This window comes from Pongo pygmaeus, chromosome 8 (assembly GCF_028885625.2).
Source record: "Pongo pygmaeus isolate AG05252 chromosome 8, NHGRI_mPonPyg2-v2.0_pri, whole genome shotgun sequence".
Taxonomy (NCBI): domain Eukaryota; kingdom Metazoa; phylum Chordata; class Mammalia; order Primates; family Hominidae; genus Pongo; species Pongo pygmaeus.
Window position 1 is genome coordinate 73,210,621 of NC_072381.2, and position 25,710 is coordinate 73,236,330.

At 39.2% G+C, this 25,710-nt stretch overlaps 1 protein-coding gene and 1 pseudogene across 1 annotated transcript in view; one reads left to right on the top strand and one right to left on the bottom strand.

Moving 5' to 3' along the window:
• Positions 1-25,710, bottom strand: part of VPS26A (VPS26 retromer complex component A) — a 50,076-nt gene that overhangs the window by 9,071 nt on the left and 15,295 nt on the right. Inside the window, exons 3-6 of the mRNA XM_054436638.2 lie at positions 7,669-7,744; positions 6,388-6,544; positions 5,342-5,506; positions 1,066-1,172 (exon numbers count right to left, since the gene is read on the bottom strand). Of these exons, the coding sequence (XP_054292613.1) occupies positions 1,066-1,172; positions 5,342-5,506; positions 6,388-6,544; positions 7,669-7,744 (505 nt within the window). The remainder of the gene's footprint in view (positions 1-1,065; positions 1,173-5,341; positions 5,507-6,387; positions 6,545-7,668; positions 7,745-25,710) is intronic.
• LOC129006691 (small ribosomal subunit protein eS12-like) lies at positions 1,675-2,046 on the top strand (annotated as a pseudogene).

Genomic DNA, 25,710 nt, shown 5'->3' on the forward strand with positions numbered 1-25,710 from the left:
CCCTTACCCATCAAATGGGCTAAAAGTTTTTACAGCATTGTGCTCATGAGAATATAGGGGAAAAGAGGCACTCTCCTACATTCACTGCTGATAGCAATGCAAACTGGTATAATCCCTAAAGAGGACTTACTGATAACATGCATCAAAATTATAAATGGCCAGGTGCAATGGCTTATGCCTGTAATCATAACACTTTGGGAGGCAGAGGTGGGAGGATAGCTTGAGTCCAGGAGTTCAAGACCAGCCTGGGCAACACAGTGAGACCCTGTTCGCCACAAAAAGGGCGGAAGAATTATAAACAAATATGCTGTTTAACCCATGAATTCCACTTCTAAGATTTTATCCTGCACACGTGCAAAATGACATTATTTATAATAGCAAAAGACCGGAAACAACCAGTATGTCCACAAACAGCAGACTGGTTCAATTTTAGTACATCAATAAAATGGAAAACTATTAAAAAGATAAAGTATTCTACACATTGTTATGGAAAGTTCTCTAAGATGCACTACTAAGTGGCAAAGCGAAGTATGCATTATACACCACCATTTAAGTAAAAAGGGGTGTGTCTTATACATAGGTACTTGCTTGTATACATAATAACTAATTGCAAAGTTTTTGTTTTTGTTTTTCTTTTTTTGGAATGGTCTCACTCTGTTGTCCAAGCTGAAGTGCAGTGGCTATTCACAGGCACAATCCCACTACTAATCAGCACAGGAGTTTTGACCTGCTCCACTGAGGATTTTTAAATTTATAATAAACATATTACCTATGAGTAGCTAGAGTACAGAAATAAGATACTTTTTACTGTATACTCTTTTACATTTTGTTTTTGAACCATGTGAATTTATTACCTATTCAAAAATTAATTTTTTATAAAAAATAAATTCCGGACAATCAAAAATTAATTTAAAAAAAATTAAATAACTTACTGCCAGCAATATTAACTAGCAAAATTAGTACTCAATGTGGATATCAAATTAATTATGTTTAAACAATATTTTAAGATTTTAAAAATGTCAACTAAAACAAAGAATTTTAATTTACATACTCTTTTCAACTTACCAATTCCTGTGATCTCTTTTTTGATCAGCTGTAACTCCATATGTTGTATTTTTATTCTTACTAATAAGAAGTAAATTTTTCCAACAATCACATCCTTTAAATGATACCTATTGGGGAAGAACATATCTCACTAAACATGTTTAAAAACAAGCAAAAAGAATGAACTATGTCCTAAAAGACTTTGATAGACATCTTTAGTATAATTACTTAAGAATACCATTTTGAGGCTGGGCACAGTGGCTCTTGCCTGTAATCCTAGCACTTTGGAAGGCCGGGGCAGGCGGATCACTTGAGGTCAGGAGTTCAAGACCATCCTGGCCAACATGGCGAAACTGTGTCTCTACTAAAAATACAAAAATTAGCTGGGCGTGGTAGCAGATGCTTGTGATCCCTGCTACTTGGGAGGCTGAGGCGGGAGGACTGCCTGAACCCAGGAGGTGAAGGCTGCAGAGAGGCAAATCGCACCACTGCACTCCAGCTTGGGTGACAGAGTGAGACTCCATCTCAAAAAAAAAAAAAAGTTACTATTTTGAGCTCTTTCCTGGCCGCTGCTGAGTTGCACGGAGGTGGCGGCCTGGGTATATTCAAGATTCATTTTCACTCACCACCATGGCTGAGGAAGGCATTGCTGCTGGAGGTATAATGGACGTTACTACTGCTTTACAAGAGGTGCTGACGACCACCCTCATCCATGATGGCCTAGCATGTGGAATTCACAAAGCTGCCAAAGCCTTAGACAGGCACCAAGCTCATCTTTGTGTGCTTGCATCTAATTGTGTTGAGCTCATGTATGTTAAGTTGGTGGAGGCCCTTTGTGCTGAACCCCGGTTGATGACAACAAGAAACTGGGGAATGGGTAAGCCTCTATAAAACTGACAGACGGGGGAAACCCCGTAAAGTGGTTGGTTGCAGTTGTGCAGTAGTTAAGAACTATGGCAAGGAGTCTCAGGCCAGGATGTCATCAAAGAATACTTCAAATGAATAAATAAAACTTTGGCTCACCAAAAACAAAAACAAAAACCAACAACAACCATTTTGATTATTCATATTGTTTAGTGTTCTTTTTTTCAAAAAAGTATTCATCATTTCACTATGCAAATAAAGAATCAAACTTTTACTTGACTACCTCAGAGGGAATAATTACCCTGGTTAACTGTTCTGGCTGGGCTCAGTGGCTCACACCTATAATCCCAGCACTTTGGGAGGCCCAAGCCAACAGGATTGCTTGAACCCAGGAGTTTGAGACCAGCCTAGGCAACATAGGGAGATGTAATCTCTTCTAAAAATTAGCTGGGTGGTGCAAAATTAGTGGCACATGCCTGTGATCCTAGCTACTCAGGAGGTTGAGGTGAGATGATAATTTGAGCCTGGGAGACTGAGGCTGCAGTGACTCATGATTGTGCCACTGCACTCCAGCCTGGGTGACAGAGCCAGACTCTTTCTCAAAACAAACACACACAAAAAATACTTGAAATATTTGGTGTATGAAGATATTTTCAACATTAAAAGACACAAGAGTTTAGTGTCATTATTACTCAAGTTCTACAAGAGTGCAGCTAACATAAATCATCTGCCCACAAAGACAAAGTAAAAGAAACCTACCTACATAGGTTGAGTCTGCTGTTGTGATAGCTAATAACCAAAGGTCGCTCCCATGTACCTTGTAATGATGTGGTAATAAACTTAGGAATCCCTATAATATCCAGAGGACTTTTTAGCATCCTCTCAGGTTTGGCTCTCAAAATTGTATCTCAAGAGTTGATTAATATAAATTATGTCAGGCCGGGCACGCCTATAATCCCAGCACTTTGGGAGACCAAGGCAGGCAGATCACCTGAGGTCAGGAGTTCAAGACCAGCCTGGCCAACATGGTGAAACCCCATCTCTACTAAAACTACAAAAATCAGCCGGGCATGGTGGCACATGCCTGTCATCCCAGCTACTCAGGAGGCTGAGGCAGGAGAGTTGCTTGAACTCAGGAGGTAGAGGTTGCAGTGAGCCGAGATCGTGCCACTGCACTCCAGACTGGACGACAGAGATTCTGACTCCAAAAAAAAAAAAAAAATATGTCAGGCGCGGTGGCTCACGCCTATAATCCCAGCACTTTGGGAGGCCGAGGTGGGTGGACCATGAGGTCAGGAGTTTGAGACCAGCCTGACCAACATGGTGAAACCCCATCTCCACTAAAAATACAAAACTTAGCCAGGCATAGTGGCGGGCACCTATAATCCCAGCTACTCAGGAGGCTGAGGCAGGAGAATCCCTTGAACCCAGGAGGCGGAGGTTGCAGTGAGCCGAGATCACGCCATTGCACTCCAGCCTGGGCGACAGAGTGAGACTCAAACAAAAAACTGTGTGTGTGTGTGTGTGTGTGTGTGTGTGTGTGTAAAATTATGTCACTCTGAAGGGAAGCTTCAGTGGTTTCAGGTCCTAAACTATTTGATAATTTCATCAACAATATAATTTTAAGATTATGAAGGCCATATATATTACATATTCAGTGATATAAACCTGGGAGTGACAACCAATAAAAATAATGTAACAAAAGACTGAGGTATGAAGGGGATAATACAGGGCACATCCATTTCTTCAACAAACAAACTTTAATTAAAAAAACAGAAGGGAAACCTATAAATTAAAAAATTTAAGGCTCAAACAACCAAATGCAATGTATGGCCCTTGTTTAAATACTGATTTGAACAAAGCATGTGAAAAAACAAAGATATCTGTGAGCCACTTAGGGAAATGTGAATACTGTCTGGGTGTATGAAGATATTAAGGAATTACTAATATTTTTAGATATAAGAGTATTGTAGTTATATTTAGAATGATATATAACTTTTTTAAACTTTTTTCTGAATAGACACAGAAAACAAGCTTGTCATATAACATTTAAATAAGAGATATGTAAAGTCAATACATAATTTCATCCTTTACAGATAACCACTGTTAACAACAGAATATCATTGCAGACTCTTTTCTATTCATATCCAAATACATGAGTATTTTACAGAAATGAAACAGTACTATGCGTGCTGTTTTTATGGCTTTTTCACTTAATATATCATGGACACGCTTCTGGAGAACTAAATACATATGTCTCAATCTTTTTTTTTTGTTTTTTGAGATAGAGTGTCGCTCTGTCACCCAGGCTGGACTGCAGTGGCGCGATCTCAGCACACTGCAACCTTTGCCTCCCAGTTCAAGCAATTCTCCTCCCTCAGCCTCCCAAGTGGCTGGGATTACAGGCGTGCACCGCCACGCCCATCTAATTTTTGTATTTTCAGTAGAGACGGAGTTTCTCCATGTTGACCATGCTGGTCTCAAACTCCTGACCTCAGGTGTTCGAACTCTGCCCACCTTGGCCTCCCAAAGTGCTGGGATTACAGGTGTGAGCCACCGCACCCGGCCTCAATCTTTTTAACCCTTCTTTAGCATTCCACAGTATGGTTGGACCATAATTTATTTAACTGTTATAATACCAGTAGGCATTTAAATGGCAATCTTTTGTTCATGTAAGTAATGTTTCTGAAAACATCTTAGTCCATGTATAAAATGATAGATACAACTTCCCATAGATTATATTGAAGCAAATTCCAGATATATAATTTAATTGATAAAATGATACATAATTTTATGGGTTAAATTAAATGTCTGGAATTTGCTTCCATATAACCCATGGGGAGTATGAGAGCTGAATACAGATAAACTGGATCGTGTGTTGACAACTGTTGGAGCTGGGCAATGGGTACATGATATTATTCAGTATACTGTTCAAATATTTTAGTATATGCTTGAAATTTCCCATAATAAAATTTAAAAAGGCATTAAACACAAAATATGAGCCAGTTTTGTAAAAATACAACATATATAAACATATATACCTTCCCCCTCTCCCCATGGAATGATATACAAGGAGACATTAACAGTGATTAAGTGGTAAAGGTGAAAATATGTGAAAAGAGATGGCTAGGATGAGGTAATGTCAAGCCAGTAAGATAAACTGTATCCTCAGAAGGATTGGCTGCCTTCTGAGATGGTGACATCCTCTACACAAAGTGGCCAAGCAGAGATTTATCAGGAATAGAACATAAAAGACACCTTTACTGGGTGGAAGCCAGACCAAACTCCTACAATTTCTTTTAGCTCAGAGATCCTGTTGATTTGTTAACATCAGATTAATGTCAATTCTATCCTTACTTTGACCAACTGACAAACACTTGAAAAGTTAATTTTTGAATTTTCCCTGAACAACTTATCTGTGAAAGATACTTACTTTGATTTATTATATTCAAATTCTATATGTAGACAATCTTCAATGCCCACTTCCATCTTAATAGAGTTGTTAACATCAGGATAGGTGGCAAGCTGGTGAACAATAAGATCATATTCTTTTACCAAATCTGTCAGTCTTCTCACTATTGTCACTTTAAGAAAATACCTACAAAGTTAAAAGAGAGGATGAGTTAAATCACCTGTAATAAATTTTCATGTTTTAAATCAGCAAACATTAACTGCAACTCAGGCTTCTCCTTCTTGCTGGAACTCCTTTGGGATCAACTTACTTCATTACTTCGCGAAGGAGTTCCAATTTTCTTTAATGCCCCCAACATGAAAAAAAATACAAAGTTCAATTTTAAGAATAGTGTAATTACTTTACAGATGAGTTTGGAGGGCTGTCATCAAGCCTACTTGAAGAAACCTCTCCAGATCACTTCTTTAAGGAACTGCTATTTGAAATTTGGGTCGTCAAACCCAGTTCCAGATAGATACTGCCAAGTTAAACAGAGAAAGCAAGATCTCGGACCTGATGCATTCAGATTAATATCCTCAAATGCCCTGGACTCTGAGGCATCCCTGGCTTCCTGCATACAGACTTAGTGAAGGGAGAGGACACTGAATTGAGAGTTTAGAAAACTAGGTTCGTACTCCTGTTCTGCCATCCACTATTTGTATCATTTTAGATGTATCAGAGCCTCTCTGGTACTCCAGATTACTTCTGAACCATAAACTAAATGAGATTTTCTGGGAAATTAGTGAATTTAGAAGGTAATTCAGTTTACATGACAAATGAAGTATGTAAGGGACAATTCATACCAGGGAAGTGTATAACTACAATGTCTCATAACAATGTTGTCTAACTCTATAATGTTAGAACGCTCTATTACCTCAAATCAGCATTAGCCAAAGTATGTGACAGAATTTTTAAAAATCTTAAATCTTCCAATATAGAATTATAATTAGAGGTTCAAATAATATATCAACAGTAGTCATTACTTTCTAGTTTTGATTCTGTTTGCAGTTTATAATACACATTCATACCTCAAGCGGACATTGGCACCGATGTAAGATTCATATGGCTTTTCAACTTGCATAAATTCAAAATCATAACTTCTGCTCTGAGTCAGTTCTCCAGGTAAGGCTAGTTCTTTCACTAGGTTTACAAATTCATGAGTATTACTCTTGTCATTGAAAAGTTCTAAGAAATTTTAAAAGGCAAAAAGACCAATTATTTAATAGCCATTTCAATAAAACCCAAACATCTACTTCAAACACAAACAATTTTTACCAAAAGAATTATTGAGTTTGTCTCTAATAAACTAGACCTATGCTCTGAGTTCCATTATCCTTTTTATAATTATACTTCATGTAGGCATAAAAGATTTCAAGTGGCATAGCACAATGAAAATTTCTATTAAAAATGAGTTCATTCCTTTGATGTAGTTGGGGCTCTCCCAATATGAAGCCATTTGACACATTACCAGCAATTATTTGAACTTCCCCTAGACAAGGCAAAAATTCTGTTTTGCTTTAGTTAGGCAAATATATTACCTTCATAAAATTACAAAACACAAAAAGACTAAAACCAACTATCAATTACTACAACTTGCCTCTCAGTCAGAATAGACATGTAAGTACACTCTCAGTCAGAACAGATATATAAACAAATATCTACCCATTCCAATTCTGATACTTTAAAAATGTACACCGAAACTTAGAAAGCTAGATTTTAAGCCTAGTTGTGTAGACAGTATTATAAAGACATATTTTCTTTTCTCTTCTGAATCTGCAGTATAGAAAGATTTATATAGTTTAACTCCCTACTAAATCAAGCATGTATCTGGAATCATGTATGGAAATGTACATAAGTTGATCTAAGTCAAGAAGAAACTACACCTTTCCTTCTCACATGGAATTGTGTGTTGACACAAGTGAGTCTGGCTACAGGCACACACTAGATCAGGAAGACAAATGGCATGGGTAATTAGAAAATGAAGAATGAAGGTGAGGCTGCTAATTATAAGAAGGATGGTGAAAAATGTAGGCAGATGAAAATTTCAGTAGGTCAATTAATTTACTTGAATTATTTTTCAAGGCTGGTAGTTTCATATATATCATGAAATGATATATGAAATATCATTTCATACAAGTCAAAGAAACACAATTTAATATAGTTATAAAGTAAGTCCTCTCTTTTATTATGCAAAATCAATTCCTTCCTTCTACAAAGCTAAGCTCTAATTCAATTATTTTGGTGCAAAATCCAACCCTCTTCAAATTCAGTTATCAAAGAAAAAGAAATAATACTATTTTAAAACTCACCAATTTGACCTACAAATTCAATTCTAATTCCTTGGTGTTCTAGCCTCTTTCCAGGTTGCTTAAAGGCTAGGTTTACCTGCCAAAACATGAAATTATAAGAGATGTTAACAATCCTTTGAGTGGGCCTACTAGTAGCTTCCTTTCAGATGAATGCAATATATAAATATTTCAGGTATTCATTTATGAAGTTTGAGACACCACCACATACCTAAATCAGGATGATGTTATAGCACCAGAGAAGGTGTAATTTAGTTATACACAATCATGGGTGAACCTCTTACTTACATCAACATAAAGTCTGCTTTGTTAAGGAATCCTTAATAGGTGGAGAACTATAAAAAGACTCAAAGAAAGGAACAGCCTTCAACTACTCATACTTGTTTTCTGGTCAAACAGTTAATTCTATGACTAATAAAAGCATTTTAAAATGTGAGGTAATTACTAATTTCAAGAACTGACCTAAAAACAGATGCAATTCCAGGACATTTAAATCAAGCAAGACTAACATCCACACAACTAGGACTATATTATGGACAATGCTCAGAAATTTGTCGGTCAAATCATAGCTTCATACTTATTGTAATTGAGGTATCACTTTCAGTTTTCTGTAACCAATATATTATTATAATTCCTAACCTTAAAAGCAGTGCCTTTTGTCCTGAGTCTGCTACCCACCATAAAAACAGAATGCCTAAAGATTTAAATTCAAGTATGATTTATCTTACATACTTTATTTTTTTTTTCCCCAGAAAGGACTCTGTTGCTTAGGCTGGAGTGCAGTGGCACAATCATAGCTTACTGCAGCCTCAACCTCTTGGGCTCAAATGATCCTACTTCCTCAGCCTCCCAAAGTACTAGAAGTACAGGCATGAGCTACTGCACCTGGCATACATACTTTTGGAGTAAAGTATATAATCTCAAAATTCCTAAACTCATATATCTGTCAAGTGGAAATCTTAAAAAATATATATATATGCACGCACGCGCACGCACCCACACACACACACACACACACACACACACACACACACACACACACACACACACATATATATTTTAAGAGACAGAGTCTCACTCTGTCACCCAGGCTGGAGTACAGTGCATGATTATTGTTCACTACAGCTTTGAACCCCTAGGGTTGTGATCCTCTTGCCTCAGCCTCCAAATAGCTGGGACTATAGGGATGCATAACTATGCCAGGCTAATTAAAAAAATTTTTTTTGTAGAGATGAGGTCTCACTATATTGCCCAAGCTGGTCTCAAACTCCTGACCTCAAGCAATTCTGCCATGTTGGACTCCCAAAGTGCTGGGCTTACAGGCATGAGCCACTGTACTGGCCACAAATTCATCTTTAGATTTAGATGGAGTTTCGCTCTTGTTGCCCAGGCTAGAGTGCAGTGGCAAGATCTTGGCTCACTGCAACCTCCATCTCCCAAGTTCAAGCAATTCTCCTGCCTCAGCCTCCCAAGTAGCTGGGATTACAGGCATGTGCCACCACGCCCAGCTAATTTTGTATTTTTAGTAGAGATGGGGTTTCATTATGTTGGTCAGGCTGGTCTCAAACTCCTGACCTCAGGTGATCCACCCACCTCGGCCTCCCAAAGTGCTGGGATTACAGGCATGAGCCATCATGCCCAGCCAGATCTACAAAGAATTCTATTGTTTGGCTACACCACCATTTACCTGCTGAATCCCCTGTATGGTCATATAGGTTGTTTCTCAATTGTCTTTCTTGATAACACTCTTCTTCTCTAAGTATTACCTGAGACAGTCAAGGATATAACTTCACATTGCTTGGTGTGGGAGTCAGGGCTCCATTTAAGTACCATTAGTTCATTGTGAGATGACCAGGGTCTAGACTTGAAGCCAGCCTGCCCCTATGATGAGTGTTTCTCTGCATGTGTTTACAGTCCTACCAGGTTCCGCTTCTCTAAGATTCTGATTGTATTTTGTATATTCATTTATTCACTTGCTCACTGAATGTACCTAGCCCTGTGCTGGCTACTATTGAAAGGTGTATGTAGTCTGAGAATATCATCTTACCCTCAAAGAACAGAGAAATCAGAAAAAGGAAAGAAAAAGCAGAGAATCAGGTGGGGGTCTCAATATATTGCCCAGGCTGGTCTCGAACACTTGGCCTCAAGCAATCCTCCTGCCTCAAGTGACCATACCCAGCCAAATTTATAACTTTTTAATTTGAGAAAGGTATCTGTGAACTATATATGTTAGAAATAAAATTCCAAGCTAGGCGTGGTGGCTCATGCCTATAATTTCAGCACTTTGGGAGGCAGAGGCAGGAAGACTGCTTAATTAAGGTCAGGAGTTCAAGACGAGCTTGGACAAGCTCCGTCTCTACTAAAAAAAAAAAAAAAAATTAGCTGGGCATTGGGGCGTGTGTGCCTGCAATCCCAGCTACTAGGGAGGCTGTGGCAGGAGGAGCCCTTGACCCTAGGTCGAAGGTGCAATGAGCTAAGATTACACCACTGCACTCTAGCCTGCACAACAGGGCAAGACCTTGTCTCAAACAAAAAAAAAGGCAGGGCACAGTGGCTCATGCCTGTAATCTTAGCACTTTGGGAGGCCGAGGACAGTGGATCACTTGGGATGAGGAGTTCCAGACCAGCCTGGCCAACATGGTGAAACCTCGTCTCTACTAAAAATACGAAAATTAGCTGGGCATGGTGGCACATGCCTGTAATCCCAGCTACTTGGGAGGCTAAGGCAGGAGAATCACTTGAACCCGGGAGGCGGAGGTTGCAGTGAACCACTGCACTCCAGCCTAGGCAACAGAGCAAGACTCTATCTCCCCCTGCCCCCCTCCCCGACCCAAAAAAAAAACTTAATATTTAAGAATTAGGTAGGATCCTTTTTCATACAAAAAAGCATACTTCCAGGTTTCTTTTTTTTTTTTTTTTTTTTTTTGAGAAGGAGCCTCGCTCTGTCGCCCAGGCTGGAGTGCAGTGGCACGATCTTGGCTCACTGCAAGCTCTGCCTTCCAGGTTCACGCCATTCTCCTGCCTCAGCCTCCCAGGTAGCTGGGACTACAGGCGCCTGCCACCATGCCCGGCTAATTTGCTTGTATTTTTAGTAGAGACGGGGTTTCACCATGTTAGCCAGGATGGTCTTGATCTCCTGACCTCGTGATCCACCCGCCTCGGCCTCCCAAAGTGCTGGGATTACAGGCATGAGCCACTGCGCCCGGCCGTTTATTCTTTACTATAACAAATGCTGGTAATGTAACTTTTAAAAGCTTTTCTTACAAATAATGTTTCTCAAAAGATAATAGAAATCAAGGACCAAGAAAAAGAGGTCCAATTACTTCTGTTTGTAAACTGCATAGATTAAAATATTCATCTTCTGTATCTTCCCTATCTTATAACCAATATAAGTTAGTTACTTGCCTTCAAAATAACTCAGAAAAAAGTAAATTGTGATACACCATATGATGGAATATTATTAAAAGTTTAAAAACAATAATGATAAAGAATTTTTAATGATGTGGGTAGATGGGCATGATGTGTTACGTGAACAAAGCATGGTTAAATTGTATACAAGTATATGCTGATTATATTTTTTGAAACTACAGAAAGAAAATACTCTTAACAGCAGTTACTTCTGGAATGAATGATTATTGATTATGGGTAATTGTTTTCTTCTCTGGTTTTTAAGTTTTTGTTTTGTTTTTTGTAGACAGGGTCTTGCCGTGTCACCCAGGCTGGAGTGCAGTGGCACCATCATGACTCACTGCAACCTCAATCTCCCAGGCTCAAGTGATTCTCCCACCTCAACCTCCCAAATAGCTGAAACTACAGGCACATGCCACCATGCCTGGCTAATTTTTTTTATACAGGGTCTTACTATGTTGCCCAGGCCTCTTTAAAAAAAAAGGCAAAAAATACTATTAAAGTCAGAAAAATATTTAAGAAAGAAAAGTAGTACTTAAACAGGCTTAACATTAAAAATTTTATATTTGAACCACAAATAATAAAACAAGCATAATCCCAGCTATTTCAAAAGCCAAGCAGTAATTTGAACTATTCTCTAATCTGTACCAACAAAGCATATAGGAAAAAATTATATTTTTGAAAATATCTATATGGCAGCAGTTTTTAAGAATGATTTTATTTGAACATGGCTTTGTCTGATATTTTTAAAACTTACAGTTCTTCAAAAACCATATGAAACCACACTATTAAAGTAGAAATGCAAAGTTTTTCAGTCTTCCCACCGAACTGCAAACTCTGAAATTTTCCTTGATCTCCCACTGATGTTAAAACACAGTTGCTTTTAAGCCTTATTGTAGGCTCTTCTGCAATCTGAAGAATCCCAGAATTTGAAGGCATAATTAAGCATTTTGGTTTAAAAACTATTCTGCAAGGAAGCACAGAAAAGTAAACTAACTATGCTGGTGAGCTGGGTCAAGAATTTTTTTTTTTTTTTTTTTTTTTTTTGAGACAGAGTCTCGCCCTGTAGCCCAGGCTGGAATGCACTGGTGTGGTCTCGGCTCACTGCAACACCTCTGCCTCCGCGGTTCAAGTGATTCTCCTGCCTCAGCCTCCTGAGTAGCTGGGATTAACAGGCACCTGCCACCACACCTGGCTAACTTTTTGTGGGTTTTTTTTTTTTTTTTTTTTTTTTGAGATGGAGTCTCACTCTGTCGCCCAGGCTGGAGTGCAGTGACGCGATCTCAGCTTACTGCAAGCTCTGCCTCCCGGGTTCACACCATTCTCCTGCCTCAGCCTCCCGAGTAGCTGGGACTACAGGCGCCCGCCACCACACCTGGATAATTTTTTGTATTTTTAGTAGAGACAGGATTTCACCATGTTAGCCAGAATGGTCTCAATCTCCTGAACTCTTGATCTGCCCGCCTCGGCCTCCCAAAGTGCTGGGATTACAGGTGTGAGCCACCGTGCCCAACCTATGTCAAGAGTCTTAATACCAATTCAGTTATACTTTTCTAACTTATTATAATTCAAAAACTTGCAAAAAACTTGCAAGAATAGCACAAGGAAATCTCACATAACCTTTACCCAGATTCAGCACAAGTTTTATATTCTGCCCCATCTGCTTTATCATCGTCTCTCTACATATATATGGGCATGCATATATATACTTTTTTCCACAACAAAGAGTAAGTTGGAGACATGATGCTCCATTACCCCTAAACATTTCATATGTATTTCCTAAGAAAACAGACATTCTCTGCCAGGCACAGTGGCTCACACCTGTAATCCCAGCACTTTGGGAGGCCAGGGCGGGCAGATCACAAGGTCAGGAGATCTCGACCATCCTGGGTAACATGGTGAAACCCCGTCCCTACTAAAAATACAAAAAATTAGCCGGGTGTGGTGGCGGGTGCCTGTAGTCCCAGCTACTCGGGAGGCTGAGGCAGGAGAATGGCGTGAAACCCAGGAGGCGGAGCTTGCAGTGAGCCGAGATCGTGCTACTGCACTCCAGCCTGAGGGACAGAGCGAGACTCCATCTCAAAAAAAAAGAAAGAAAAGAAAAGAAGACATTCTCTTACATAATCACAGTGCAATTATCAAAATCAGGAAAGTTGGGCTGGGCGCGGTGGCCCACGCCTGTAATCCCAGCACTTTCGGAGGCTGAGGTAGTTTGAGACCAGCCTGACCAACATGGTGAAACCCCGTTTTCTACAAAAAAATACAAAAATTACCCAGGTGTGATGGTGCATGCCTCTAGTCCCAGCAAACTGGGAGGCTGAGGTGGGAATATCACTAGAACCCGGGAGGCACAGTTTGCAGAGAGCCAAGATCGTGCCACTGCACTCCAGCCTGGGTGACAGAGTAAGACTCAGTCTCAAATAAAAATAAAATAAAATAAATGAGGGTCAGGTGCAGTAGCTCACGCCTGTAATCCCAGCACTTTGGGAGGCCAAGGCGGGTGGATCACTTGAGGTCGGGAGTTAGAGACCAGCCTGGCCAACATGGTGAAACCCCATCTCTACTAAAAATACAAAAATTGGTAGGGCATGATGGCACGCGCCTGTTCCAGCTACTCAGGAAGCTGAGGCTAGAGAATCACTTCAACCTGGGAGGCAGAGACTGCAGTGAGCTGAGATCACGCCACTGCACTCCAGCCTGGGTGACAGAGGAAGACTCCATCTCAAACAAACAAACAAAAAAAAAAACAGGAAAGTTAACATTCCATGGTCTATATTCAAGTTCTATCAATTGTTCCAATAGGGACAGGCACAGTGGCTCAGGCCTGTACTCCTAGCACTTTGGGAGGTTGAGGTGTGAGGTTCACTTGAGCTCAGTAGTTTGTGGCTGCAGTGAGCCATTATCACACCACTGCACTCCATGCTGGGCGACAGGAGACACTGTCTTAAAAAAAAAATTTTAAATGTGTTCCAATAATGTACTTTATAGTCTTTTCCTCTTCTGTCCAGGATTACATATCTCTTTAGTATCCTTTTTAATCTAGAACATTCCTCAATCATCGTCTTTCTTGACCCTGACTTATTTAAAAATACATAACAGTTTATAGACTGTAGCTCAATTTGGTGTGTCTGATGTTTCATCACAGTTAGACTCAGCTTATACACTTTTGGAAAAAAGACCACAAAAGTGTAGTTGTATCTATTTCAATGCAACATACTAGGAAGCATACGATGCCAGTTTGTCCCAATACTGATGATGTTAATTTTGGTCACTTGGTTAATCTACCAAGTTTCTCTAATTTAAAGTTATTATTATCCCCTTTGCTATTAACGAATAATTTGTGTGCAGATACTTGAGACTATATATGTTTAAACTGAATGTAAAAAAAAAAACAGATCTACATACAAAACATACTCTCGGCTGGGCGCGGTGGCTCACGCTTGTAATCCCAGCACTTTGGGAGGCTGAGGCGGACAGATCAAGAGGTCAGGAGATGGAGACCATCCTGGCTAACACAGTGAAACCCCGTCTCTACTAAAAATACAAAAAAATTAGCTGGGCATGGTGGCGGGCACCTGTAGTCCCAGCTACTCGGGAGGCTGAGGCAGAAGAATGGAGTGAACCTGGGAGGCAGAGCTTGCAGTGAGCTGAGATCGCGCCACTGCACTCCAGCCTAGGCAACAGAGTGAGACTCTGTCTCAAAAAAAAAAAAAAAAAAACAACAACAACTCTCTGCTCCAACAAGTGAGTCTCAAAGCTCATGCCTCAGTATACAATATTCTAGAGATGCCTCGAATAATGCTATCTTCAGAATTTATTTAAGGAGTTATATTATTCTACACTGTTTAAGACAAACATATACTATCAATGTACCACACACCATTTATACACTCATTTTAAATCAGACACCAAATTATCTGTATATTATAGTTGCTGGATATTGTGATTATCCAAAATTAGTTTCCAACTGCTGCCAGTGGAAATCCAAGATTAGTTTGCAACTGCTGTCATAGTCCATATGCATATTGATGAAACATGCCACAAAAATATTCCTTGCTTAAAGAACTAAACTATAAACTACCATAATCTCGGACTAAACATACCCCTGTTGACTTTTGCAACAGGGAATAGATCCAGAGTTCACTGTAAGTGGCTTGTCAACAGTAGTACCACCTCAAGCCATTTACTTACCAGATTCCATTTCTAAAAAAGAAATAAAAATGTCTTATAAATGAAAGTAGAGAACAGTAAAAATTGACTTCTAAAATAATATCTCACTTTGAAATAATTACCAACTATCTTAATTACTAAATATCTCTTTACCTTAAATAGATACAATAAGAGGTTCTTTTATTCTCTGCCTGTTGTGATAGTAGCTATTTCATACTTATAGAAAAAATATTCTCAGCAATACCTAAACAGTTTGACAAAGTTTTCATATGAAAACACAATACAGGGGCTGGGCACGGTGGCTCATGCCTGTAATCCCAGCACTGTGGGAGGCCGAGGCATGCTAATCTCAAGTCCAGTAGTTCGAGACTAGCCGGGGCACAATGGCGAAACCCTGTCTCTACAAAAAAATATAAAAATTAGCTGGGCATGGTGGCACATGCCTGTGGTCCAAGCTACTCAGGAAGGTGAGGTGGGAGGTAGGGAGTGTCACCACTGCACTACAGCCTGGGTGACAGAGCAAGACCCTCTCTCAAAAAAGGGTTAAAAAAAGAGCAAAAACCATACCTTCTTAAAGCTGCTGTCTGGAAACTGTATAAATTGTTTTTGTTTTTGTTTTTTCCAAAAACAAAATGCAGTGCATGCATTCCACTCTGTTGCCCAGGCTGGAATGCATGCAGTGGCGCAATCTCGGCTCACTACAAACTCCGCCTCCCGGGTTCAAGCAATTCCCCTGCTTCAATCTCTCCAGCAGCTGGGACTACCGGTGTCCACCACCACACCTGGCTAATTTTTGTATTTTTAGTAGAGATGGAGGTCTCACCATGTTGGCCAGGCTGGTCTTGACCTCAAGTGATCCACCTGCCTTGGCCTCCCAAACTGCTGGGATTACAGGCATGAGCTACTGCGCCCGGCCAAAACTGTATAAATTAAAGGAGAAAAGTCCTCTCTTCAAAGTGAGTTTTACTTTTTGTACTTCATTATAAATTTGGATTGCAAGTCAAAATCAAAACTTAAAAACAAAACTGTAAACAAACATGAATTTTAATATTTTGAGGGGTTTTTTGCCTTTTAAAAAAATGTCCTGGTTAAGGAATTGTAACTTATGAACCCCTCTCAAAAAAATCCCCAGATAAATCACTAGTAAAAATGCTCACAATTCCAAAAAAACTATGCCTCAATACTTAATTAAACATAGTCAAAAAGACTCTCAAAATTACTCAGAAGGTACAGAGATGTAAGCTATATTTTTAAACAAGCGGGAACCTAGGTCAGATATATTCTTAAAGCATAAAAAATTTAGGGCACTGTCCAGTTGAGCTAGACTTAACCCATTTATGCTGGAGGTTGCAAATTTGTGTGTGTGAAAAATCAGACCTTGGTGATGACCTTGAGCAGTAGGATATAAATAACTCCCACAAGCTTAGCGTTCCAATAATGGAACACTAGGCATAAATGGATTAAGGATGATTTGTCACTTGACATGAACCAAAGCAGTAAATATTCTAAGTAAAGACAAAAAGTACTTGAGTAAATCAAGTTTAAGAAGTTCCCAGCTGGGAGTGGTGGCTCACATCAGTAATCCCAACACTTTGGGAGGCCAAGGCAGGAGGATTGCTTGAGTCCAGGAATTTGAAACCAGCCTGGGCAACATGGTGAGACTTCATCTCTACAAAAAAAAAAAGGTGTTTTTAATTAACTGAGTGTGATGGCATGTGCCTGTGGTCCCAGCTACTCAGGAGGCTGAGGTGGGAGGATTGCTTGAGACCAAGAGACTTAGGCTGCAGCACACCATGATCATGCCACTGTACTCTAGCCTGGGTGACAGGGCAAGACACTGTCTTAAAAACAAAAACAAAAAATTTCCCTATTTATTTTGTGATAATTTAAATATTTCCAGTTGTCTTAAGGAATGCTTCAAGAGATTGAGACCATCCTGGCCAACATGGTGAAACCCCATCTCTACTAAAAATACAAAAATTAGCCAGGCATGGTGGCATGTGCTGTAGTCCCAGCTACTCAGGAAGGCTGAGGCAGAAGAATGGCTTGAACCTGGGAGGTGGAGGTTTCAGTGAGCTGAGATCGCGCCACTGCACTCCAGCCTGGCGACAGAGCAAGACTCTGTCTAAAAAAAAATAAAAAATAAAAAATAAAATGCCACAGACGTGCCAAGACAATTCAATGGGGAAGGAATATTCTTTTCAGCAAACAGTGCTGAAACAACTGGATACTGACATGCAAAAGAATAAAGTTGGACTGCTGCCTCACGCCATACACAAATATTAACTCATTTGGATAAAACACCTACATGTAAAAGCTACAATTAAAAAACTCTTAGAAGAAAACATGGGTGCAAATCTTCATGACCTTTGGATTAGGCAATGATTTCTCAGAAATAATGCCAAAAGCACAAGCAACAAAAGAAAAAAAAATGATAAATTGGACTTCATCAAAATGTAAAACTTTTGCACTGCAAAAGACACCAAGAAAGTGAAAAGAGAACTCAGAATGGGAGAAAATATTTGCAAAACACGTATCTGAACTTGTACCCAGAATATATAAAGAACTCTTACAACTCAACCATAAAAAGAAAAATAACCCAATTAAAAAAAACAGTCAAATTTGGAATACACTTTTCTCCAAGAAACACAGACATATGGCAATAAGCACACGAAAAGATGTTCAATACTATTACTCATTGGGGAACTGAAAATCAATGAGATACCACTTTATACCCACTAAAATAACTATAATAAAAAATAGACACATTAGTAAGTGTTGCCAAGAACATGGAAAAACCAAAACCCTCATATATTGCTGGAGGCAATGTGAAAGGGTGCAGCTGCTTTGGAAAAATTTGGCGGTTCTTCTAAAAATTAAACAGGAAGTTAACATATGACCCAGCAATTCTACTCCTAAGATCCAACAGAAGTTAAAACATATGTTCACACAAAAACCTGTACATGAATGTTCATAGCAGTATTATTCATAATGGTCAATAGTACCAACCCAAATGTCCTCAACTGATGAATAAACAAAATGTGGTATATCCTTATACCACACAGATATATTAGAATATTATCTGGCACCAAAAACAAAAAAAGAATGATGTTCTCATACATGCAATAACATGGATGAACCCTGAAAACATGCTAAATGAAATAAGTCAGGCACAAAAGGACAAATATTATATGACCACTTATACAAAATATCTAAAATAGGCAAATTCATAGAAACGGACAGTAGATTAGAGGTTACCAGGGGCTGGAAGATGGGGAGTTACCGCTTAATGGGTACAAAGTTTCTATTTGAGGTGACGAAAAAATTTTGGAAATATAGTAAGCCATGCTTGCAAAACATTATTAATGGAATTAATTCCACTGAATTATATACTTTAAAACTGTTAAAATGGCAAATGTTATGTAATATATATTTGACCACAATTTTTTTAAAAAAGAATGAAGTGTTGACCAGGCACGGTGGCTCACGCCTGTAATTCCAGCACTTTGGGAAGCCGAGGCAGGCAGATCATAAGGTCAGAAGTTTGAGACCAGCCTGGCCAACATGGTAAAACCCCGTCTCTACTAAAAATACAAAAATTAGCTGGGCGCGGTGGCAGGCACCTGTAATCCCAGCTACTCGGAAGGCTGAGGCAAGAGAATTGCTTGAACCCAGGAGGCAGAGGTTGTAGTGAGCCCATATCACACCACTGTACTCCAGTGTGGGTGACAGCGCGAGACTCCATCTCGAATGAATGAATGAATAAATGATTGAATAAAAATAAAAAAAGAATGAAGTATGGGTACATACTACAACATGATGAACCCTGAAAACATTATGCTAGGTAAAAGGAGCCAGACACAAAAGGCCACACAGTATATATCATTTATATGAAATATCCAGAATCAACAAATTCAGAAAGAAAGAAAGAAGATTTGTAAATTAGTGGTTCTCAGGTAGTGACTGCTAATAGTATGGGATTTCTTTTTGGGGTGGTGAAAATGTTCTGGAATTACATTTTGATAATGGTGGCTCAACTCTGCAAATATAGTAAAAATCACTATACACTCTAATAGGTGAATTTTATGGCATGTGAATTCTAACTCAATTAGGCTATTTAAAAAAAAAAAAGAAAAGAAAAAAGTACGTGCCACAAATAGGCCAACAGAACAGAATAAAGTTCCGAACAGGTTCACACAACCTCTGATTTATGACAAAGGTGGTATATTACAGTGCAGCAGGAGAAAGGATGGCTTCTTCAATATACGTCCTGGGTTAATTAGCTATCCATACAGAAGAAAAATAAATTTGACTCCTATGTCACACCACAGACTGATTTATGACAAAGGTGGTATGACAGTGCAGTGGAAAAGGATGGCTTTTTCAGTATACATCCTGGGTTCATTAGTATCCATACAGAAGAGGAAAAATAAACTTGACTCCTATGTCACCACCACAGACAAACTGAAAACCAATTCCAAGCAAAACAAGGATCTAAATGTGAGGCATAAAAATAAACTTTAGGCCGGGTGTGGTGGCTCACACCTGTAATCCCTGCACTTTGGGAAGCCGAGGTGGGTGGATCACCTGAGGTCATGAGTTCGTGACCAGCCTGGCCGATATGGTGAAACCCTGTTTCTACTAAAAATATAAAAATTAGCCAGGTGTGGTGGGGGGTGCCTGTAATCCCAGCTACTCAGGAGGCTGAGGCAGGAGAAAAGCTTGAACCCAGGACGCGGAGGTTGCAGTGAGCCGAGATGGCACCACTGCACTCCAGCCTGGGCAACAAGAGCGAAACTCTGTCTCAAAAATAAATAAATTAATTAATTAAATTAAATAACATTTATAGGAGAAAAAAAAAAACCAGGAGAATATCTTTGTGCCCAAGGGGTAGGCAAAGATTTTTTTTTTTTTAGGCAAAGATTTTTTAAACTAGATATGAAAAGCATAAACAAAAAGGAAACATTAAATATCTAGTGTATTAAAATTGAGAACTATTTATCATAAGACACCATTAAGAGACTACAAAGTCAAGCCAGAAATTAGGAGAAGATATTTATGATACATATATAAACAAAGGACTCCATATCTAGATATATAAAACACCTTTATCAAGAACATACAAAAAATCCTACACATCAATAAGAGAAAAAGAGTCAACTAGATAGAAAAATGAGCAAAACTTGGAACCAACCAAGATAGTAGGTAAACGGATAAACAAACTTTGGTACATCCATACAATGGAATATGATTTGGCACTAAAAATAAATGAGCAATCAAGTCACAAAGATACATGGAGAAACCTTAAAAGAATATTGCTAAATGAAATAAACCAATCTAAAAAAGCTACATTCTATATGATTCCAACTACATGACATTCTAGAAAAGACAAAATTATAGACAGTAAAAAGATCAGTAGTTGCCAAAGACTGTGTGGATGGTGGTGGTAGTGCAGGTGTCAGAGCGGCATGACTGAAACACAGGGAATTTTTAGGGTGGTTAAACTATTCTATATGATATCACAATGATGGAACATGATATTATGCATTTATCAAAACCCAGAAAATGTACAACAGAGTAAACCCTAATGTAAACTATGGACTTTAGTTAATAATAATGTGGTAATAATAGTTCAACAATTTTAACAAACGTATCACACTAATGCAAGATTAGTAACAGTGAATCCATGTGGGGCTGGGGTGAGGAAGAAGGGAGTACATAGAACTCTACTTTCTGCTCAATTTTTCTGAAAATCTAGAATTGCTCTTAAAATAAGAGCTCTTGAATATGTATCTAGGAGTGGAATTGCTAGATACAGATAATGCAAACCAGTTTTCTATATTGTTATGTAAGAATCTGAGGCTGGACACAGTGCCTCACACCTGTCATTCCAGCACTTTGGAAGGCAGAGGCAGGAGGATCACTTGAGCCCAGAAGTTTGAGATTAGCCTGGGAAACATGGGGAGACCCCAACTCTACAAAAATAGTAAAATATTAGCTGAGCATGGTGGTGTGTGCCTGTTGTCTGAGCTACTTGGAAGGCTGAGGTGAGAGGATCGCCTGAGCTCGAGAGGTCAAGGCTACAATGAGCCATGATCACGTCACTACACTCCAGCCTGGGTGACATAGCAAGACCCTGTCTCAAAAAAATTTAATTTAATTTGAAAAATAAAAGAAAGCAATCTGGGTGACAAAGACTCAAAACCCAGGGTTCTTGAACAATAACTAAAGGAAATAGCATATTTAACTTAGAGAAGACAGGATAAACAAGACAGTGATGTGGAAAATGTTTAAAGAGAACTCTTATTTAGAAAAGGATTAGATTTATTTTGCATATCTCTAAAAAGCAGAGTGGATACTGTCAACAGAACAGCACAATCGCCACACTCTGAAAAGTAGGCATACAGAAACTCACGTCAGGAATATTAAAAAGGAATTTATTCTTGCTGTGGGCGAGATGTCAGACCTCCAAGATCCAACATAATATCTAATATATGAAAGATTTTCATGCAGAGCATCCTACAGTGCAAAGCCAAGTTTGGAAACCAATGATGCAGTCTAACCTCCTAAACTTATAGGTGAGATCCAGGAAATTAAATGACTGTCCAGAGTTACCTACTAAGACAGCAGTAAAGTTAAGGCTAGATCTTCCAGTGCTAGCCCAGTGATCTTTTTATTACACCAGGACATTTCACAAACCCTAGATTGGTGTGGCAAGATTTGTTCTTAGTGACACATGCTTGGTCGTAAACAACCAGTTGTTTCCTCTTCTTTTTCCTTTAAGCTTTCTTTTCAGCATGTTCACTGATCATCTATTTAATAATCTAAAGATATGTCAGGAACCAATATTAAGTTTACCTGAAACAAACTTTCTACCCCATTTTATAAATAAGGGCTTTTCTTACATTCTAGAACCTCTCCCATTTTCCACAATTACTAAAGGACTCCTAGCAGAGACTTGGTGACCAGTTCTGCAAAATTCTTTCAGTATTATCGCATAGCATTTGTCTGGTATGGTCACCAGGATGTTTGAAAACTAGTTAGTTAATTTTTAATCTCCTTAACCATAACAAAGCTTTCATTCTGTTTTAATTTTTAATGATCCTACCTTTCCCAATTTAAATCTTTTTTTTTTTTGAATGGGGGGGAAGTTTTCTTTTGCATTTGTTATATTAAAATAAGTGTGCCAAATGAGCATATTATTTTCTTATTCATCTTATTCTAAATATGAGGTTTAAAATGTCTTTCTTAGCTTTAAAAGCCTCAAGCTCGTTCTCAAGATAGTCTTTCTGAGGTTATTACAAATCTATACCACTTTTTTCATTTTCTTTAGTTATCCTAATTTTACTGAACACAACATAATCTTTAAAATAATCCTTGGCCAGGCACAGTGGCTCACGCCTATAATCCCAGCACTTTGGGAGGTTAAGGTTGGGGAATCACTTGAGTCCAGGAGTTCGAGACCAGACTGGGCAACACAACAAGACCCTATCTCTAAAAAAAAAAAAAATTTTTTTAATTAGCCAGGCAGGGTGGTTCATATGTCTGCGGTCCCAGCTACTTGGGAGGCTGAGGTAGGAGGATTACTTGGGCCCCCAGGGGGATAAGGCTGCAGTGAGCCGTAATCATGACACTGCACTCAGTCTGGGCAACACAGTGAGACCCTATCTCAAAAAAAAAAAAAAAAAAAAAAAAAAAAAAAAAAAAAAAAAAAAAAAAAAAAAAAAGGCCTGGTATGGTGGTTCACACCTATAATCCCAGCACTTTGGGAGGCCGAGGCAGGTGGATAATGAGGTCAACAGATCGAGACCATCCTGGCCAACATGGTGAAACCCCATCTCTACTAAAAATACAAAAAATTAGCCGGGCGTGGTGGCATGCGCCTGTAGTCCCAGCTACTCGGGAGGCTGAGGCAGGAGAATCACTTGAACCCGGGAGGCAGAGGTGGCAGTGAGCCAAGATCGCGCCACTGCACTCCAGGCTGGCAACAGAGCAAGACTCCGTCTCAAAAAAAAAAAAAAAGGAATCATTGTATCATTGTGAAGAACTTAAGAAGGAATACCTGGGTCATGGTGAGTACTCGGTAAATATTGTTATTATAGCAAACCTCTTTTCATGTGAATGAATACAGATCAATATCATCCATCACATTAATAATGGCCCTAAGCACTTAATGGTTATTACCATAATTAGGTTTTTTAATGTCTGGACATTTAAGTGGCTTTCAATTTTTGAATATTATAAACAGTGAAATGAACAAAGTTGATTATTTTAGGATAAAATCTGATCAGAAGAATCTGCGGATCAAAATAATATTAATCAATACAGGCACTGCTCAAATATTTCCAGCTGTATACATTCTGAGTGCATGGTATGACTGTATTCCCTACCCTCTTGTGGTTGGGTGATGTACGAACGAGACTGTTTCTAGAGACAATAAATTTGATCAAAAATGCTCTTTGTTACTTCTAGGATGGGGCATTTTAATGGCTTGTGAGAGACTGCAGAGATTTCTCTCCCTCAGCCATGATGAGTGTGATGTTCCTGGCTGCTCCATCACTGAGCATAGCACAGAATAAGGCCCTCAGCTAACTCACAAGGAACATGTTGCCTGGGCAAGAAAGAAGCCACTGCCACTCTTGTTTTTAAGTCACAGAGTTTTGGGGTTGTCTCTTACATAGTAATAATCCAGCCTATTCTGGCTACTATAAATGATATCCACTTTTGAAGATTTTGATACATATTGCTAAACTGCCAGAATGGTTACACATGGTGTTTTAAAATCTCAGATCAATTTCTGGGAAGATGGCAACATAGTCTTTCAATCTCCCCAGATCCTCACATAAAAACAGATGGACCAACTAGACAGCAAAACCAAAAAAAATCTAAGGATCCAATTTACCACAGAAAAAGATAAAGTATTCCCACAATCCCAAAACATAATGTGTAGGGACAAACCAGGTTAACAGCCACAAAACCTGCATGATACTAGTGTTGTGCAGGAGGAATCAAAGAATGCATTGGAGTGTCTGATGGACCTAAGAACTCCCAAATCACTCATATATATTCACTGGAAAGCATGGTGTCAATCTGAGAATAACAGCTAAAGCTGGAAGGGGTTTTACACAATCCAATAATATTAGAACACTCAAAACTGACCAGTCAGGCCTCCTGTCTAGGATAGGTGGTTAGAAAAACTATCCTAAATCAAACCATCAAAAGTTCAGGAAGGGCCAGGCACGGTGGTTCACACCTGTAATCCAGCACTTTGGAAGGCTGAGACACGTGGATCACCTGAGCTCAGGAGCTCGAAACCAGCCTGGGCAACATGGTGAAACCCCGTATCTACCCCAAAATACCAAAAAAAAAAAAAAAAAAAAAAATAGTTGGGCGTGGCAGTGTGCCCCTGTCGTCCTAGCTGCTCAGGAGGCGGAGATGGGAAGATCGCTTTAGCCTGGGAGACGGAGGTTGCAGTGAGCTGAAATCGTGCCACTGCACTCCAACATGGGTGACAGAGTGAGACTCCGTCATGAAAAAAAAAAAAAGTTCAGGAGAAGGTCGGGTGCAGTAGCTCACATCTCAGCACTTTGGGAGGCCAGGATGGGAGGATCACTTGAGCTCAGGAGTTTGAGACCAGCCTGAGCAACACAGCAAGACCCTGTCTCTACAAAAAACATGTATTTTTTAATTAGCTAGGCACAGTGGCACCTGCCTGTGGTCCCAGCTACTTGGAAGGCTGAGGTGGGAGGATCACTTAGGCCTTGGAGGTCAAGGCTGCAGTGAGCCATAGTCATGCCACTGCATTCCAGCCTGGGCAACAGAGCAAGATCTTATCTCAAAAAAAAAAATTGGGGAAAACTAATTTCACATAAAAATTAGCAACATAAATATAACAAGATAAAATCCCATACAAAGTTATTTTAAGAAAAAAAGAAAAGGAACAGAATGGCATTTCTACAGACAAGATAGATCAAAACTGTAATTTATTTCAAAACAGGCTATACGATATTAAGAAAATGATACAATACATAAAAGAAAATCTTAAGCTAGGGTGAGAAAAATCAGAAAAGAATTAGAAATAGAAGAAAAAATCATTTTAGAAATAAAGGCTAAGCAGAAGGAATACAAGAGCAAAAAAACCACACTCAAACAAGACTCAAAAATACCAATAACAAGAAGAAAACCAAAGCAAAGGAACGGAATAAATACTAATTAATAATGGCTGTAATTCAAGAAAACTTTCCTCAAATGAAAAAACTGTTAACAATACCCTATGCCAGAAGACAATGCAGTAATAATAGCTTTAAAACACTCAAGAAGGCCAGGCACGGTGGATCATACCTGTAATCCCAGCACTTTGGGAGGTGAAGGCAGGCAGATCACAAGGTCAGGAGTTTGAGACCAGCCTGGCCAATATGGTGAAACCCCATCTCTACTAAAAATTAAAAAACTAGCCAGACATGGTGG